The 19,521-nt window shown below is 37.3% G+C and overlaps 1 protein-coding gene across 1 annotated transcript; it reads right to left on the minus strand.

Moving 5' to 3' along the window:
• Positions 1-2,563: 2,563 nt before the first annotated feature.
• On the minus strand, positions 2,564-18,225 carry LOC149814950 (RGG repeats nuclear RNA binding protein A-like). Its single transcript, XM_089988697.1, has 6 exons — positions 17,785-18,225; positions 5,049-5,427; positions 4,762-4,897; positions 3,582-3,740; positions 3,390-3,452; positions 2,564-2,967 (listed from the first exon to the last, which is right to left on the minus strand). The coding sequence occupies exons 1-6, from the start codon at positions 17,966-17,968 to the stop codon at positions 2,776-2,778; spliced, it is 1,113 nt and encodes a 370-aa protein (XP_089844823.1). The 5' UTR covers positions 17,969-18,225; the 3' UTR covers positions 2,564-2,775.
• Positions 18,226-19,521: the final 1,296 nt, after the last annotated feature.

A 19,521-nucleotide genomic window follows, 5' to 3' on the forward strand; every position in this document is an offset into this window, starting at 1 on the left:
CAAAATTTGCAGTCTAATCACCTATATATATACATGTAAATTCGCAAGATAAAATAAAATTTTGCTTCGCTATAAGTCAACAGCATGTAAAAGTCCATGAATTTTGTAAACTTTTTATGAATTCCATATCGAAAAGCAAACTTTCACAACCACCAACACGCAACTCTTGACAAAATTCACAAGTAACAAAGTTCCGCAAGCAATGTCACGATATTCGTACTATTTGTGCAAAATTTGTGATTTCTACAAAAATATCATGCAAAATTTGTTTTTAATGAGATTTAATGCAACAAGAGCATCGCGACGTAACACATAAAAATTGAGAGAAATTCACGTGCTAAGAGTAAAAAGGTATTAAAAAAGTTGAGAACCTGTGAAATTGAACATCAGGCTGATTTCAAAATTTGTGAAGCATTTGAGAAAAAACACATCAAATTTGTGGCACATTCTATTTTTTTTTATAAATGCGTGACCTGAGCTTATTTGAGCTGGACTGCCTATTCAAGCTTGGCTCACTTACGTGTACTGATCCTGTACCCGTGTTAGAGCTTGGCTTATTTATTTTTAGAGCCGAGCTTAACTCTCATTGTGCATCCCTAGCATGCACAAACCATTTCTGAGACAATAAATACACAATGGCATCATCTGCCAGTTGATTTAAAACGAGATAGCCCGTTGGTAATGTTGCAGGCTTTAGTGATGGTTTTGATTTTCATAGGAGCAATACATGAGTAGTAAGAAGTTGAAGCAATGCAGCAGAAAAGTAGCACAATGGAGACCATAGAATGTCATTGGATACGAGTCCTCAAAATCCTAAGCCTAGGTCTTCCCCTTGAATCCTAGCGGCTCTCTCCCAGCCCCAGCTAGAATAAAAAGGAAGAAAAACAAATCTACGGGTAAGCCTACATATGCGAACGCAATGCATAACGTGAACTTGATAAAAACGATGCACCCTGAGAAGCAACCACGGTATGACATTCATAAATACATCAAGTTCAAACAACAAAGGTAAATACAAAAAATGGGTTTCATCAGCTTGTTTACACCATCACTTCCCATCTTTCTTATTAATTGCATGATTCTGAACCAAAGATAAGCGCAAGCAACAAAATCACAATGAATTTTGTAGTCGTCACTGCATAATGGCAGCGAATAACAATCGTGAGTCGATAAGCAGAGTTTCCAACCAAGAGAAGGGGAAGCATCCACTAACTTTAGGATACTGACCTAAACACAAACATCATGAGAAAATTATGTACAAGAATAGAAAGTATATAAAATGATAAAATAACAAATCATGAATAAAAATCAATGAGTTTTCTAAAACATGGTGATAACAGAAGATCTTTCTTATTGGATAAAAAGATCTTGAGAAAATGTATATAAATATCTACAAGTTGGACACTATTAGAAGGCAAAAGTATATATACCGATAAAATAACATATCAAACATGTAGGATGTGTCATGAATAAAGACCAATGATTTTTTTAAAACATGATGGGATTAGATCTTTGAGACTGGATAAAAGGATCTTCCAACATCTTGCCACTGCCCCCACCACTTTATCCTTTAAAAAAGACTAACAATGTACTGTAAGATAACCCAAACCTCATATCTAATCCCCGTACCTTTCAGTATTATCATTGTTAATAACATTTTTGCGGACAATATGCTCTTGCAAACCATCATAATGGAGCCCACAAAAATTAGATCATGAAGAAAGGCCTTATCAAAAGACAATTGACGTAGCATTAAAAAAGGTGGATGGATCCAAATGCTATTCCAATATACTGAATTCTACACCAAACAAGGCCTTTAGATTAGTTGGACTATTGAAAAAGTCCTTACTAGGAAAAGGAAACAAGACGAATGGCAAACACTATTTAAAGTGTATTAATTATGAGTAAAGAACTTAAAAAACAGTGGAGGTGTGACTAGGGAGATATCAAATGCTTCTAGTAACCAATCTGGGACTATAGTAAGAACGTGAATAATAATGTAGGTCATTTTCTGTTAAGGTCAACTAAATAGAAAAAACATCTTTGACTCTTTACATGCATATAAAACAGCAGAAAGAATTAGATGATTGGGGGGGGTGGCAACAAACTCACCTGCTCTGATACCATGTGAGTTTTGTGTTTGTTACAGAACTATTCAGCAAGACAAGAAAAACGATAGAGTTGGGGGAATCCATCCATCACACACTGCAAACTGGTTAGACAACTGAGGCAGAACATAGGAGTGATCAACAACATCTGGATATGTCCTATTTTATAAAGTAGCAGACGGATACCCAGAACATCATTATGGTACACATTGTCACAGGTGCACATACATAAGATGACAAGATGTTCAAGAGCATCACATGATGTGTGAACATGAACCATAACAATGTGACCAGAAATCCAGTTGCAAAATTTCAAAAAGATCATGTATAATAAACAAATGAAAGACTGAAAAATAAGACAGTAAACACCAAATGTTGAACAAGCAAACAATTGGCAGGAAAAAGTTTGAAGTTAAAACTCTAAAGCATAAAATTTTGGTTATGACGATTCATAATGACCTACCAACGGACTCTAGCTCAAAATTGAAGGTAAGTTCAAGCAACACACTGTAAGACATGTATAGCAACACTTGAATATACATCATTGAAAATAAAGTGATATTCTTAGATACAGGAAACCTCATTATTCTCATGGATCCTTGCATCAACTCCTTGAAATACGAGATGTAAGAAACTAATGAAGCAAGCATCTAATGACAATAAAAAACTACTTTCCACACAGTGTGGGGAACTGTCCTGGATCTTCAATAGAAGGAGCTGCTGGTGTATTTGGATTGCCACCAGCAAAACCCCCTCTAAACCCTCCGCGATCACCACGTCCCCTGCCACGACCTCGACCTCCAGGAGTAAAATACCTTTCCCCTTCAGATGGCTTTAAGAATTCATTGATACTAACAGCCTGCCAAAGGTAAGAAAAAAGGAATAAATAGAAGATAACCCTGTGATGCAAAATAATTAAAGACAACACATGCGAGCATGCAACTAGAAAGTAAACATACACACACATAAGAAATGCAATAAAAATACCAGAAAACATAAAAAGCCAATTTTTTTCAATTTAGCCTTTTTATTATCTTGATATTTTCCATTTGAGTCCAAAACCTTTAAAAATCACTATTCTCAAAAAATCTGAGTCTTCTGAGATTTGGTGACTAGTGGGTGGATGTGATGTTGCATGGATACCAGTGAATCCAACATGGTTCTTGTAAGAAGTCCAGGAAGCTTTTAAAACCAGATCCAGTGCAACCACAAGGGCCGGTTATTGGGCGCACGCACACAGAAACACATATACATGCACACAGATGTGAATATGCTGCATACCTTTTTTATCCTTTCATCCTTCTCTGCACTTTCCTTCCGCCTACCCAAATCTTTCTCAGATCCCTTATAAACAATGAAAACATGAAAACAGATCAACAATCTTGGACTAAATTACCATCACACTGTTCATGTAAAGAGACAACTCGGGGTTAGATAATTAAGCATAAAAAAAACTGAAAACAGTGTGCTTACCAACTTAATAAATACATCATCATTGCATTTCTTGAGCGAAATTTGCTGCATAGACTCAAGCTCTTTGTCTAGAACAACCTTCCTCTCATCGGTCTTCATTGCAAGTAAAGCTTTTCTCTTTTCCTCCCTTATTTTTTCATACTCATCGAGAGTCATTTCCTTTCAAAAAGATATAAGAATGTAGATGTAGGGTGAGGTAATATGCATTGCAGTTCAAACTACAAGAACTAAACAGAAACATATCGTTCAACCCAAATATCAACTAGTGGGCAGATGCTCTATGTAGAAAGACTACAGCAAAGGATTCTCCAATTACTAGTCAATCAGTTAATAAGATGCACGTTAATAAAGTAGTGGCGCCTGCATAACTGCCAACAGACATTTTTCAGGTGGCATCTTAGAAGATAATCGCTTAAGGTGTGTCATATATATAATAGCAGAAATGGTAAACCTTCAATGGATTCAGGCAATGCCTCACTTAGACATAAAAGAGAGCACTGCAAAGTAAACAGAAAAATCATGGATTTACATCTCAGGAGCAGCACATGGTTGCCAATTTAGCTTGTTTTTATAATTTTCTTATTATGATAAATCAATTTGATATTCTGTCAGGTTATAAGAAAACATCAAGAAAAAAAAAAAGAATATAAGGAGCACCTTGAAAATTGTGGACAGAGAGAGAGAGTATCTAAGAATAACATGAATCCCTTTCTGGACAAAAAAAATCATCAAAAAGAAAGAAAACAAATTTCTCTACTTCTCAATGTAGCCCTTTGCTATTCTCATGTTTCTGAGACAAATTTGGTTTATCAAAAGTCTTGCAAGATACTGAGGTCATTAGATGAAAGCATCTCTGCAATTTCACATGACCGACGATCCACAAGACTTCAAAACTCAAAAGAGAACTGGGCATCTGCATGATTATAAGACATGTCTGTGCCACAAATCTTCCCACACCTTCCCAGAATTCAGGGCGCAGAATTCTAAGATCTAAACAAGAAGTCTGCCAATCATTAACTTTACAAGCATATATGTCAGAAACACTCTGTTAAGAGAGAGCAAATACAGAAGCATTCTCATTTCCATATGAACAGACTTCGGATGAAATGCAATACAACCAAACAGATAGATGTTCTGTTGCAACTCAAGAAGCATGTAGACCGGAAAACGAACAATGTACCTTGTCCTCTGGCGCCTTTTCTTCTGCTTCTTTAGAAGCATCTTCCCTGTTTGCCTCCACAGGAGCATCTTCATTCTCTGGCTGCTTCTCAGGAGTCAACCGCTTTTCTTCAGTAGCTATAGGTTCCTCCGTTGCCCTGATTCATTGCAGAAATCACAGTAAATACCATTCCAATGAAGTTATGCAGGAAATCGAATTAATGAGTATCATGAACATTTTTGCAAGGGCTGGTACACATAAAGAAGGATCACAAGCATATAACCTGGAGAGTGAAAAAACTACTCAACTGGACAACTTCATCAGTTGGAGTTCCCCAATTTCCTCGACCTGCACCTTCACGTTTAAACTCAGTGCCACGGCCTGTTCCACTGCGGCGCTCAAACTGCCTCCGTGGCCGTTCAGAATCATCTGCCTCGCCATTTCCATAACCGCCACGACGACCACCACGGTAGGGACCGCGAGGGCCACCATAGCCACCACAACTCCTTTCAGAAGCCCTTCCCACTTCTCCATCTTCACCTAAATTTGAGCCTCCCCAGAACCCATTATTGTTGGAACCCTCATTGGCATGGAAATCTCTAAACTGCCCACCTCCACGCCCTCCACTGCGTCCACCACCACGGCCACCACCACGCCCAGAAGGAGGTTCATTTTTTGCCTCCCTCGCTATTAATTATGCAGAAGCAATTAACCATAAGAACGAATCATAGATGATAGAACCAAAATAAGATCACATTGGCATATTGCAGTATCTGTGCATGTTAACTATATAGGTTTTCTAAACATTCAGTGGATCTAAATTCCTTTAGGTAGATCTGGTGAGCCCATAGCAATCCAACTACCTAAGTGATAAGTCCAATATGAGAAAGGGCCCTCACCGGTGCAGACTTATGCTCTGTGGTGCTGGAGAGGGGCATAAAAGGTTGGTCCTAACTTTTGCTTTTCTGCAAGTAGTGGATGCCGATGGAACTCAAACCAGCATCTCCACAGAGACAGCCCAAGCACTTACCACTGCATCAAGCAATGATCAGACCACATGGGTTTCTTAAACCTGGATCCATCCGGGTCCAGATATTCCATACTAGTTATACATAAGATAATGATCCAGCTCGGATTTAATGAAATTGGATTGGTATTGCAGTCTTCTACCACAGAACAATTCTGAATCCAATTCAAACTCAATAAATCCAGGTTTGAAGAGGCCATCGACCATTATTAGTTACATGCAGGATTGAACTAAATGAAACCTATTTACCTCCCTAACAGCATTGGTTGTAAAACCTGTAAATGTTGGATATTATTAATAAATAAAGAATTCATCTTTATCTTCAAATTAGAAATGTGTTTCTATCTTTTAAATTTCATTTATTGGTGTTTAAATGCTCAATTACTCATTTCTGGCTAATAAGGGTAAAATTGGTATTTTTAAAGCAATTTCAGATATTTAACAATCAATTATATTACTTATGATCAAAAACATGTTTTAAAGAGTTTTGTAAAATATTGATGTGATATCATCGAATTTTTTGAATTTACTAGATGAATTTAGCAAGTTAAAAAATCTTAATTTTTAACCAAGGGGCATTTTAGTCATTTTAATCAAAAGTATTATTTAAAATATTTAATCTATCATTCAAACTATTTATTTTAGTGAATTATAAGTCATCAAGGTGTTATCAAAGCGTTTTCAACCTAATTAGAGAAGTATTTTGGTAGTTTTAGAAGGAATTTTATCAAGAGGGTATTTTGGTCATAAAATAATTCATGGGAAATATTTGAATCAACAAATTATGATTTTAGAAAGTACTAAAACCACAACTATCTAGAATTAGAACAGTTATTTCGTTTTGGCAAAATGTAATTTTTAATTTTGGGAAAAAGAAATAAATTTTAGAAAAAAATAAAATAAAAATTTGTGGATTTCAAATGGACCCAAACTCTACATGGCTTGGACCCAATTTAAATATTGTAAATGTTTTCTTTAGTTTAAAAATAGCCAATTTAAGTTTTTTTTAGGGTTTCTAAATTAAATTTGATTTTATTTTTATTTAATACTGCATTTTGGGAATTTCATTTTTTTGTTTTGTTGTTGTTTTTTGGTTTGGGACCAAACCGGACCCAAACTGGGCCCGATCTGGACCAAACACATTTCACACATAGGACAAGCGGGCGAGGCCATTAGGGCGCCCTCTCTTCTTTTTCTTTTCCCCAAAACCCAGCCGACACCCCTCGCCTCTCTTCTCCTTCTTTTCTTCCCCGTTCGGGCGCCGACCAGAGGCCGACCCTGCGCCACCGCCGTGAAACCCCGCACCTCCGATCTACGCCTCTTCCTTCCTCATTTCTTCTCCCCCTCCTCTTCCTTCTCCCTCTCTCTCTCTCTCTCTCACAGAAGGAGAAGAAGAAGAAATCGACCTCCCTATTTCGATTCCCTCTTCTCCTCTTCGATTTTCGGGGATTTTGAGGTGGTATGATTTGTGTTTCGCGGCGCCTACGCATCGCCACTAGGATTTCCTATATGTATTTGACCCGTAGAAGGGTCGTATGCTGGAATACAGAGCGTGCATATGAATTGGAGATTTCTGTTTTGATTTTGGACGATCGGGGAAAAAGGTTTGAGGTTAGCAGGTCATTTGCAAGAGCGCAATGGAACCTAAGGACGTAGTGCTTCTCGACCCAACTGACTCTCTTCACCTAATCGAAGCAATAACCCCAGCCGGTTAGTTTTTCTTGTTTTTCACACTATTTTTCTTCAGATTTTGCCTTGGCCGTATGACCCTAACTAGGGTTCTTCATGAAATTTTGCGTGTTCCCCTACATAGGGATCTGTGCCCAATAGATCGGGATCGTTTTTCTTGCTTAAGTGGGGGTTGAGGTACCTATGTGCATCATTTTCAAACGCTGAATTTTTTCATTATTTACGTATAATTCTAGCTGCTTTCTATTTTTATCATTGCCTCGTTTTGTGTGCCTAATTCCCAGTATTGGGAATCATGTCGGGTTGTTGTCGACACCACTATCAGCAATGACAGCACGTGTTCCCTTCGCTTTGCTAACATTTTTCTGTGTTTTCCCTATTTTGGATTTGATTCCCAAGGGAATGCAATTTTTTTAAAAACTTGGGTGCCTCGTGGAGATGCGTTGGACAGCGTGCAGCCCGTGGAGATGCTCCACAAAGCTGCCCAATCTGGTTTTGGACTCTTTAGTTGGTTGTTTCATAGTTTTCGTCAATCGGATGACCGATTTACATTATAAATTTTGTCACTCGTGTGCGAAAATGAATTTCGATAAGTTTCTCGTTATGTGTGCAGTATTGTAGCATTCTCTCACACTGAGAAGACGGTGTGCGAAAATGAATTTCGATAAGTTTCTCGTTATGTGTGCAGTATTGTAGCATTCTCTCACACTGAGAAGACGGCTAGCTGACCCGTTCTGGAGTTTTTCACTTGGTGTTGCACACCAAGTGTTTGTTTTTTGGCCTACACGGCAGAGCGATTGCGGTTTTCGCAGGACTTCTGGATTTTCAAGTTCTACTATATTTTTCATCACATTGCAAAGGTAGGATTCCTAAACTAAACTAGTAGAATATGAGTTCTTGTTGTTTGGTATTAATCTCATGTATTTCAAGTAATATGTTGAGTAGGAATCCTAGCATAATATAAATTCAGTAACTTAAGTTAGATTTGTCTAATTAGATGGTTTGGCATAAACTAAATTGGCAATTTTGCTTATCTTGTCATTAAGATGATTAGTGTGGTGTATTAACATTATTAAGCATGTTGTATAATACCGAAGTTGAATATGTCCTTATACATGTATAGATAGACTTTTAACTTCGTAGTTTGCGTCTTACACATGCCCTTGAGACATAGTTAACTATGTTAACACGTACATCGCTAGTGGGGTTTTCCCACGTGCATAATGCATTGTTTATGATCGCAAAAGAGAAGATACTTAGATGTAAGTATCCATCTAGTGTAATAACATAAATGTTTAGAGTTATATGTATATTGTACTATGTTAATTGATTTGCAAATAAAAAAAAAAGAAGATAAATGAAACTTATTGCTAAGTATCACTTGCGGCTAAAAATGTCATATGTAATAAATGCAATATATAATAATGCAAATCGGGTAAATACCAATGGTATGCATCACACACTATATTTATTTTATCGTATGCAACACTTTCCTACTCACACACTATATTTGTTATGGATATCTAAGACTGTTATAACTGTAATTTGAGCATGATTTGAATGTATGAGAATAGAAGTGTCTTAGAAATCATGGGTTTTGTCATTCAATCACAATAACGAATAAAGAATAGAGAAAGAGAACGTGGTGACTGCAGAAAACCCCAATTAGGGTCTGCGACTCTGTGGTATCTGGCTTATCATTATATATAGGCTGGTACAAATATTAGGGTACAAAAATACCCCTTACACAACAAGCAAAATTACGACAGGTCATTAATGAACATGTGACTAAATAAACTCAAGTTGGGTCTGGATCCGAGATTCAAATCCAATCACAAATGACGACTCATTTTCATCCTCCCTCAAGTTGTATATGGTTTTGAACCATGAGCAACTTGCCTTTTAACATCTAAAATCGGTCCTTGATAAGCCCTTTTGTAAACAAGTCAGCAACTTGATCAGCAGTCCGAACGAATTTGAGTTCAATTTCCTTCTCTTTTGACCTTTTGTCTTACAAAATGTTGATCAATTTCAATATGCTTGGCACGACTGTGGTAGATAGGATTAAACGACATATTGATGGCACTTTGATTGTCACATAAGAGAATACATCTAGATATGGATTCTCCTACCTTCTGTCAACAGGTGTCGAATCCATGTTACTTCGACTGTAGCAGCTGCCATTGATCTATATTCAGCTTCTCTGCTGGACCTGGCAATGACCCTTTGTTTCCTGTTGCTTCATGAGACAAGATTTAGGCCAATGAAAACACAGTATCCTAATGCTGACCTGCGCTCATCTAGATCTCCTGCTCAGTCTGCATCTGTGTAAACAAGAAGTTCATGTATGTGATGCACATTTATACTCTATTTGTACAGAAGACTATCCCCAATAGTTCCCTTCAAATATCGAAGAATGTGTTTCACAGCTTCCACATGCCCAATATGCGGTTCATGCATGAATTGAGATACCTGATTGACTGAATAGACAATATCAGGGCGAGTGAAGGTGAGATATTGAAGCATCCCTACTATCCTACGATACCCTATAGGGTCCTCATACAAATCTACATCTTGGGAGTTGAGTTTCTGATGAAGTATACTGGGTGTGCTTAGAGGCTTGTAATCTTTCATACCTGCCTTTCTGAGAACATCAATGGTATACTTATGTTGGGTGAGTGTCAAGCCTTGAGTAGTCCTGTCGACTTTTACTCCAAGAAAAAATTGCAATTTACCAAGATCCTTCATCTTGAACCTGTGGTTCAGGAGTTCACTGGCATGCTCAATATGTTCATTAGAGTTACGTGTAATGATAATGTCATCTACATATATCAATAACAGGGTAATTGTATCTTTGCATTTGAATATGAAAAGAGAATGATCAAGAAGAGACCGATTAAAGCCATATTTCTCTACTTCAAGAGAAAAATTGTCAAACCAAGATCAAGATGCCTGCTCCAAACCATATATAGCTCTCTTTAACCTGCACACATATTCTTTGGAGTTTCCTTCTGCGTACCCAGTGGACTGCTCCATGTACACTTCTTCTTTCAGAGTTCTACAAAGAAATGCATTTTTCACATCCAGTTACTCATAGTCCACCGATGCTCAATAGCCAATGATAGTATGATACAGATAGTTCCCATTTTCACAACCGGACTGAAGGTCTTATCATAGTCTTATCATTGGTCCTGTGTGAAGCCCTTGGCAACCAGTCTAGCCTTATATCGCTCAATAGTACCATTTGGCTTATACTTGATTTTATACACCCACTTTAACCCAACCACATTCCGATCATGTAGTCTGGGAACAATATTCCAAGTGCCACATTCATGAAGGGCCTCCATTTCTTCATTCATAACTTCAATTCATCTCTTAGAATTTGTTATTTGATAAAATGTTGTGGGTTGATCTTCCTTACCTAAAGAGGTTAAGAAGAGTTAGAAATCCATCGAGAAATTCTCATAGCTAACCCACCTATCAATAGGATGTCGAGAGCGAGTAGATCTTCTGGGAGTAGAGGAATCAACAAAAGAAGAATTCATCTCCTGATCAGAGTTGAGGAGGCTCTCTTTCTCACGTCGAGAGTAAACAATGCCTTTGTATCTTTCGGGAGACAAGAGTGGTTCTGAAATCACATTGTCCTGATTCTTTTGGGCAGCATCAGACAAGTTTCCCTCATCTCTTTGATTACATGCTGAAGGACAAACATCATCAACGCTAAAAAAGAGATCAGAATTCAACCAGGGGTGATAAACTTCAATTTCAGGAGAAGTGTTAGCATTGTGGTCAAAATTTAATTCATCGAATACAACATTCCTGGATATTTTGATACGCTTACTCACGGGATCATAACATTTGTATCCTTTATAATCATCAACGTACCCCACAAATCTCTATTCAAGGCCTTATCCTGAAACTTGTGCCGCATTGAACTGTCAACATGAACATAACATACACACCCGAACACACGCAAATCATGATAACTTAGATGAACACCATGCAAAGAAAAATATGGTGATTTGTTTTTCAAGATATTCATCGGCAATCGGTTTATGATATGGACCGCTAAATGGAAAGCCTCTGCCCAGAAAGTAACTGAAAGGTTACTATCATGCTCATTGCACTCTCGACAATATGGCGATGCTTCCGTTCAATAATCCCATTCTGTTGAGATGTACGAGGGCAAAACACCCGCCTACTTATTCCATTAGTCTGGAGAAAATTAATAAAATCATTTGAAGAGAATTCACCTCCTCCATCACATTAGAAACAAAGGATATTATCAGAGAATTGATTTTGAACAAAAGAATGAAAATTCTGAAATAACTTGAAGGTTTCAGATGTACATTTCATAAAGAAGATCCATGTATACTGAGAGTAGCTATCAGCAAATATGAGATAATATCGAATGCCAGACATGGAAGGAACTGGAGCCGAACCCCAAACATCAGAACAAATAATTTCAAACGGTCTTGAAGATCTTTTATTAATAAAATGAAAAGGCAGAACATGACTCTTACACTGAAGACAACAACTAGAACATTTTTTATCATTGACACTTAAACTTAGACTTGAATTAGAAATAAGACTGCTTGGAACAAGCTTTCCAATAAAATGACTACTACAATGACCCAAACGACCATGCCAAAGATTCAGCTCAATACATTCAGAAAGATTAAAAACACTCTCAGAAGGAACTGAAGAAGATGTGAGCTTTAAGGTGAGAGCAACAGGCTGAACACGAGTGAAAAGATTCTCTTGGAACACATATATATTCCCTTGACGTTTTACTTCAACGAACGTTTTCCGCGTGTGAAGATCCTTGACACGAACAGAAGATGGAGTAAACTCAACTGAAGCATTAATATCATCTACAAGCTTATAGACAAAAACAATATTCTCTTGATATTAGAAACATGAATGACATTTGAAAGAGCGAGTGAAGAGTTGGACATAGGGATGACAGAGTCCAATGTGAGAAATATGGTAATGAGATCCATCTCCAGTAACTATATTATTTCTACCAACATAAGGAACAAGATTTAGGAGCTTATCAGCATCATCAGTAACATGAGTAGTTGCTCCGGAATCAACATACCAAATGCCTTGATCATTCTATTTCAGATTCAAGTCAGCCAAGACAGATAATAGCAACTCTTTGACTTCTCCACTATTCTTCAATTTATCTGTTTCCTTTCTTGTCTCTGATTGCTTTCCTCTATTTTGAGGATTAAACCAACAGTTAGCTTTGATGTGCCCATTTTTGTTACATAGAAAGCAAGTGGATATTGTCCTTTGCCTATGCAAATTAGGAGGAATATTAGGTGTAGGCAATATTCCATGAGCTCCTTGTTCGTTCCTCGCTTGACCGCCTCTTTTCCGAGATTCATACCTGCCACATCCTCGACCATAAGTAACTCCTGTGGCAAGAACGTCTTGTGCTTCAATGTGAGTGTGAGTACCTTCAGAGAATCCCTTTAAAGTCATCTAATACTATAAGAGTTTAGCACGAAGATTTTCAAAAATAGTAAGTCTGGTAAACACAATAAAGAAGTAATCGGGTCCCAACCCGCTCAAAGTTTGCAGCACCATATCTTTGTCACTGACCGCACAACCCACGATGGCCAACTAATCTGTGATAGTCTTCATTTTGTTGAAGTACTCCATGATAGTCATGGAATCCTTTCTCAACATTTGAAACTCTTTCTTTAAAAATAGAACTCTGGCCTGAGAAACTTAAGAATACGTCTGAACAAGTCGATGCCATAACTGCATGGGTAAGCAGTCATTTGGGATTGCCACAAGCAACTCCTGTGACAGAATGGAAGTGATGTAGGCAACCAAAGCCTGATCTCGCTTCATCCAGGATATGTACTCTGAAATTCTAACAAAGGTAATAGAAGTGTCACCCTCCCCGTTCTTTCCTTCTTGTGATATGAACTCTGGAGAAACAGGAACAAAGCCATCCAGATGTCCAGAAAGATCCTGACTTCTTATGAATGAGAAGATTTGTCTCTTCCAGGTTAGGAAATTAGAATTGTTCAGTTTCTCAGATACAAGTTGACTAAGAAAGTTGGAAGAAAGACCAGATTCAGAAGAGGAAAATGAATCCATAGTCGATCGAAGACAAAAACTAAAAGAAAGAAAGAGTCAAAACCGCGTAGCGATTTGCTGAAGAACACCGTAAATCGTGTAGCGATTTGCAGAAGGACACCACAAATCACGTAGCAATTTGCTAAAGAACACCTTAAATCACCTAGCGATTTGCCCTTTTTTTATAACGATCTACAGATCCGAGGCAGAAAATCAGGCGATGCAGTAAAATCTGTTCTGAATGAAGTTAACCAATAAGAGGCACGTTATTATCTTGCGTGATTATCGAAACTGCTATTGGGGAAGATCGTGTTCAACAATGAGAGAAGAAGAACAGAAAAGCAGAGAAAAGAAATAGATGAAAAGAAAAGTCGACGTGAACAAATCCAAAACTCGGATTTTAGAAGAAAGGAAACACGTTAACTTGAATAGATTTAAGATTGAGTTTACGAACAAGAGAATAAAATGAAGAATGGATGAAATCGGATTGAGAGATACCTTAGAAAGAGAAACTCGGCGTGAGGCTCATAAGGACACGATCTTCAAGATTGGATCTTTTGGTCTGATACCATGTTAGAAATCATGGGTTCTGTCATTCAATCGCAAGAACGAATAAAGAATAGAGAGAGAGAACGTGGTGACCGTAGAAAACCCCAATTAGATTCTGCAGTATCTAGCTTATCGTTATATATAGGTTGGTACAAATATTAGGGAAAAAAATACCTATTACACAACAAGCAAAATTACAATAGCTCATTAATGAACATGTGACTAAATAAACTCGAGTTGGGTCTGGATCCAAGATCCAAACTCAGTCATAAATGATGACTCCTTTTCAAAGTAATCTTATTTTTGTAGTTCGAAGATCATACTAAGCATGATTTAAATGTATGGGGATATAAGTGCTTGAATACTACATCGTTATATGCTCGCACACTCATCTAGTTGTAGATATCTAGGATTGTTGTAATTGTAGTTCGGAGATCATGCTGAGCATGATTTGAATGTACGAGGATAGAAGTGATCTTATTTTTGTAGTTCGGAAATCATGCATATCACGATTTTAGTTAGCGGAATATAGAGTGTGTGTGCTGCAGGTACATGTTTGAGCATGCATTGTGTGAAATGTATATTGCATAAATTGGTGTGTATGACATGATCACATTGAATGCTAGAGTGAATTAATAACTGAGTAAAACATATCATGTATCATGCGTGGGAACACGAATACGTGTTAGTGTATATCCTGTTTGTGTGCTAATTATGATGTGAGATGTATTATGCATAAAAAAATGAATCACCTATGACATGTTTCATGCATAACACATGAAAAAATCATGCATAAGACGCATTGTAATTGAATTATACATGAAAGCATGTTAGAAATGAATTATGCATGAGAGCATCTGTAGAATAAATCATGACATGATAGGATCATGCATCAAAGTAAATATGATTGTGTCATGTACATGCATGAGGGCATGTAAGATTAAGTTATGCATATGACATAGACTACTTTAGTTATGCGATAGGGTATAAACTGTTAATATCACGTATGAGGGCATGAGAGGGTTATCCTATGAGATAATGATACTTGACTGTGACCTATGACTTAATAATAAAGATAAATCTGGACCATGGGTCCATTAGAGGCGCTGATGAAGCCGAGCTCTCTTAGATGGCAGGGTCCGTCTCGATCTCTTATCCTCTCAGAAGAGAGAAGGGTGGTACAAGTCTTGTGAGACATAGTAAGTTTTTGAGGGCTGAAGGCGCCTCTTGTCCCCATCACACGGAGGCTAGGGGACATGTCTACCAATGAGTCCTAGGTGGTAGTACCACAGCTCTGTAGAGTTAGAGATGCATGCCCGATTTTTTGCCAATGATTTTGGTTTATCGTAAGCCAAAACTTAGGACCATGAGACCGTTCTCCCAACCGCTGCATTGCAGGGTTGAATAGCTTGGGACAGAACCAGTTAAATTATAGGAGGGCAAATAAAATACATAGAATAATAAATACACCTAGGGTTGTTTTTGGATGTCTATACCATCTTTTATACCAGATGAGTCTGAATAAACAAGAGAAACAATGAATTAGGTTTTTTAGAATCACTGTTATCATATGCATAAACGTATAGATGTGAACATATAGAGACTACTAAAGTTTGCATGGTTATTGCATATGAATTGTTACATGTGAATGAAAAAGACATGTTTATGTTGGTCATGTGATTGACTTGTTGATACAAGCCACGAGTTTGGTTGTTGCACGTGAGGTGCTTGTGTGTGTGTGAGACACACAAAAAAGGTCGAATCAGGGCTTGTTCCATATATATATATATATATATATATATATATATATATATATATATATATATATATATGAATTCAAAGGTGCATAAATGTTCTGAGAATAGACATTGAAATTAATAATTTAGATAATGCATATCATAGTCATGAGTTGGACATGAGTACGCTCATTTGAAGATAAAGAAAGTGAAAGTTTATATTTTCATGAACACTTTGATTCGAAGCATGCTACGAATTGTGAATTTCTCATTCATTTACGTAAATACCTATCATGGACATGAATGAATGTAATATTTAATATCATGAATGAGAATAAATATGAGTTTGAGTTTTATGGATACAACTTACGCAATTATGAATGCCATGAAATGAATGATGATAAATGTGGTTACACGTTAGGTGCATGTTTTGATGTGCATTCTCTTGACCTTATTTTTTTAATGATAGGAATCACACTTTTATTATATCATTACAAACTTAATTTGTGTTCTCCAAGTTTAGTTTTGAGTTTTCTACGAGCAAGTGGTTGATGTCCTACAATATTACAGATAATTTCATGTAGGACTGAAGCGAAGTGCGGGTTGCTATGTGACTGAAAGCTCCACTCTTACCTATTACAATTCATGGAGGACCCAAGCAAATTTTGATGGTTATAAACTTGTAACAATTTAACTTTTTGTCTGGATTTTTACATTTTAAGAATTTTAATATTTTGGAATGAGAAGATTTTTTAATTTTGTCCTTTCATTTCTGCAATGGTTATGATTATGGTTTCGAAACTTTAAATCTTTACGTAACTCCTCAATTGTCTTAAACCTTAAATAAACTTTGTCTTTCTCATTTTTCTACGTGTGAGGATCATTAAAGTAATGACCCCAATCGAGTTGTATTTATGGATGATTTTATACCGTATCAGATACTAGAAGGCTAATATACACTCGCGCTTGCGCACAGGTGGGTTGTCTAGTATTTAGAACGATTGAAATGTGATAATAGACGAACTTATTGACATATTACTTTCGAGAATCATGCAACTTTTATAATAAATAAAAAGTTTAAATTTTTCTCAAAATTTTGTGTTTGGGAAAGTTTTAAAAATGTTGGATTCTTGAGGAAAGTTACATTGGCAAGCTATTTTTTGGTCACTAATGATCCACTAAGACTATCAATGATCATGAATAACGCACAAGTAAAACAAAAAAATAGCAAAATTCATACTCCATATGGAACTAAACTATACAAGGATAACTTTACTACGAAGAACAATCCATTACTAGGGAGATCTAAGTAGGCATCCACATGCCACAATCCTAGCTTAACAAGCTCGCCAATGCAACAATGTTCACCGTATCAAATGAAATATCATGAGACACTTTTTTAAGCATTTTTAGTACATCTTACATTTCACCACCATCGACACCACCCAGCGACCAAGGAGCATGGAGTCCATGGGCTGAATGAAACCAAGTAACTTAAAAACGAATATGGACAACTAATCATTCAGTGTATACATCCCGATTCTGAAACCAAAAGCAACAATCATGAGGCTTGAATCCATAAAAACAGACAGTGAAAATAAAATTGTTCCATATGCATTCAAAACAACCACTTAAACAAAATTCCAAGCCGCAATTTTCTTCAAATGTTGATCACAATTCTCTATCAAGATGAACAGCGTAACACAAGCAAAATCTACACTAAGTTCCGCACAAGTAAAACCCACCATACCGCATGAATTACAACATGAAACCATCAAAAAAGGCAAAATGTATCCAATTTACCACCACAAGGAAAATGTACCACAGAATCAAGCAAAAAAAAGACAAGCAAAACCGACTGAAAACATCATCTCGATAAGCGAAAACACAACGAATCAAGACCGTAACGAAACTGGAAGCCAACGGGAATTTGAAACTTCCACTTACCGGCCTGCGCCGGAGGCATCGGCTTCGTGGGGAGCTTTGCCACGGCCGGAGCCGGGGCCGCTGCGGTCTTCTTCCCGCCGGAGGATGCGGCAGCGGCAGCCGCAGCCGTCGCCTTGGCGATGAGCTGCGACGGGTCGTCGTTGTCGTTGTCGCCGAGCAGATCGAAAGGGTTCACGGTCGCCATCCTCCTCCTGGATAAAGAGACAGAGACAGAGACAGAAAGAGGGAAAGAGAGACCTCGCGAGGCCCCCTTAATTCATCCGATCGCCGTTCATCATGGAGTTGCAGAGTGCCTCCTTCGCTACAGAAACTCTCGCATTCCCTCTACGAGTTAAGGGTTTTTGCTAGAGAGAGAGAGAGAGAGAGAGAGAGAGAGAGAAGAAACCCTAGCCGCATTTAGATAGTCCCCATATAGACAAAGAGACGCCTCGTCTGTTTGTGCTGTTTTCCCCCAATATTTTCTTCTTTTTTCTTTATTCAAAAATAATTTTTTAATTCTGCACAAAAGTATAGCCCTATCCTTGATTTCCTTGGTCATTAACTCAAATATTCTTCGACTTGGGTTGGGGATTGTCCAATCCACCCTCCAAAACCCTAAAAAGGAGCTTTATTTTCTTATGAAAAAAGAAGGGTAAAACAGATATTTTACATGAAATATGTCGTAGGAGTAGGAGTCGCATAATAAATAAATGTAAAAAAAAAAATTGTTTCCTATCAAAAATGGGTTTATACAAAGGTTGCCAAAATGAGAATGAGAAACAGAAACAGGAAAAGTCCTGGAAAACAGGGTTTTTTAAGGGCATGTGAAACGGGAAACACGAACAACCTGAAAATGAATCGAGAAACAAAACAGAAAATAAATGGAAAGCAAGAGCTTTAATAACATAATAAATAAATAAAACCAAACATGAAAATTTTGTATTCCATGAAAGGGAAACGTGTTACCCACTATGGGATGCTCATTTTTTTAATACGGCAAACACATTTCTCATAAGGTGCAAAAGACAATTTCTTCAGAAGTTTTAGCGTTTCTCGAATGTTTTTGGAAATGTGGAGTTTCAAATTTTGGAAAAGATTTCTTGGGAAACACGTTTCTCATCCACTCCTAAGGCACATTTGAAAGTGAAAAAGATGTTGGAAAAGTGATACAAAGTAAAAAAATCCATACAGTTTTTTCAATCCTTCCAAAAGAAAGAGACTTTTTTTGTGGGAGAGTTTTTAAAAAGTACACTTTTTTTTTTATAAATAACATTCCACCGTGACAGAATGGAGGAATGTTTTTTACCAAGAGAAAATAGTGATTTAGACTCCTCGCTACCCATCTTATCACAACCACCACTACCTACCATTTTACCACCATTCATCTCACCACCAACAACAACAACCATCCACCCCAGAAAACCACACCGGAGAAGCTCCACCACCACCAACCACCATCCATCCCGAAAAATCACACCGGAGAAGCTCCACCACCATCCATCCATCTCACCATTGATCTCCCGAAAAATCACCCCGCACAATTACTTTTCACTACTACCACCATTCATTTCACCATTACTACCTCCTTCTCCACTCTCATTTTTTTAAGATTTTTTATTTTATTTTTCTCATGCAACCCAAACAAGTAAATTTTTTTCATTTAAAAAAAATTATCATATAAAAACTTCTCATATGTAATTTTCTTTTTCCTACCAGAGTTTTTCTTGCTTCCATTAGTAATATCAGTTGACACCTGCC

This window comes from Nuphar pumila, chromosome 15 (assembly GCF_984573655.1).
Source record: "Nuphar pumila chromosome 15, dmNupPumi1.hap1.1, whole genome shotgun sequence".
Lineage (NCBI taxonomy): Eukaryota > Viridiplantae > Streptophyta > Magnoliopsida > Nymphaeales > Nymphaeaceae > Nuphar > Nuphar pumila.

Excerpts from the sequence above, each read along its gene's own strand:
- LOC149814950 (XM_089988697.1), bottom strand. The coding sequence starts at position 17,968 with ATGGCGACCGTGAACCCTTTCGATCTGCTCGGCGACAACGACAACGAC. Across the intron at positions 4,898-5,048 it reads CCAACTGATGAAGTTGTCCA|GGCAACGGAGGAACCTATAG; the intron begins GTTGAGTAGTTT and ends GCAATGAATCAG. Across the intron at positions 3,453-3,581 it reads ATGATGTATTTATTAAGTTG|GGATCTGAGAAAGATTTGGG; the intron begins GTAAGCACACTG and ends ATTGTTTATAAG.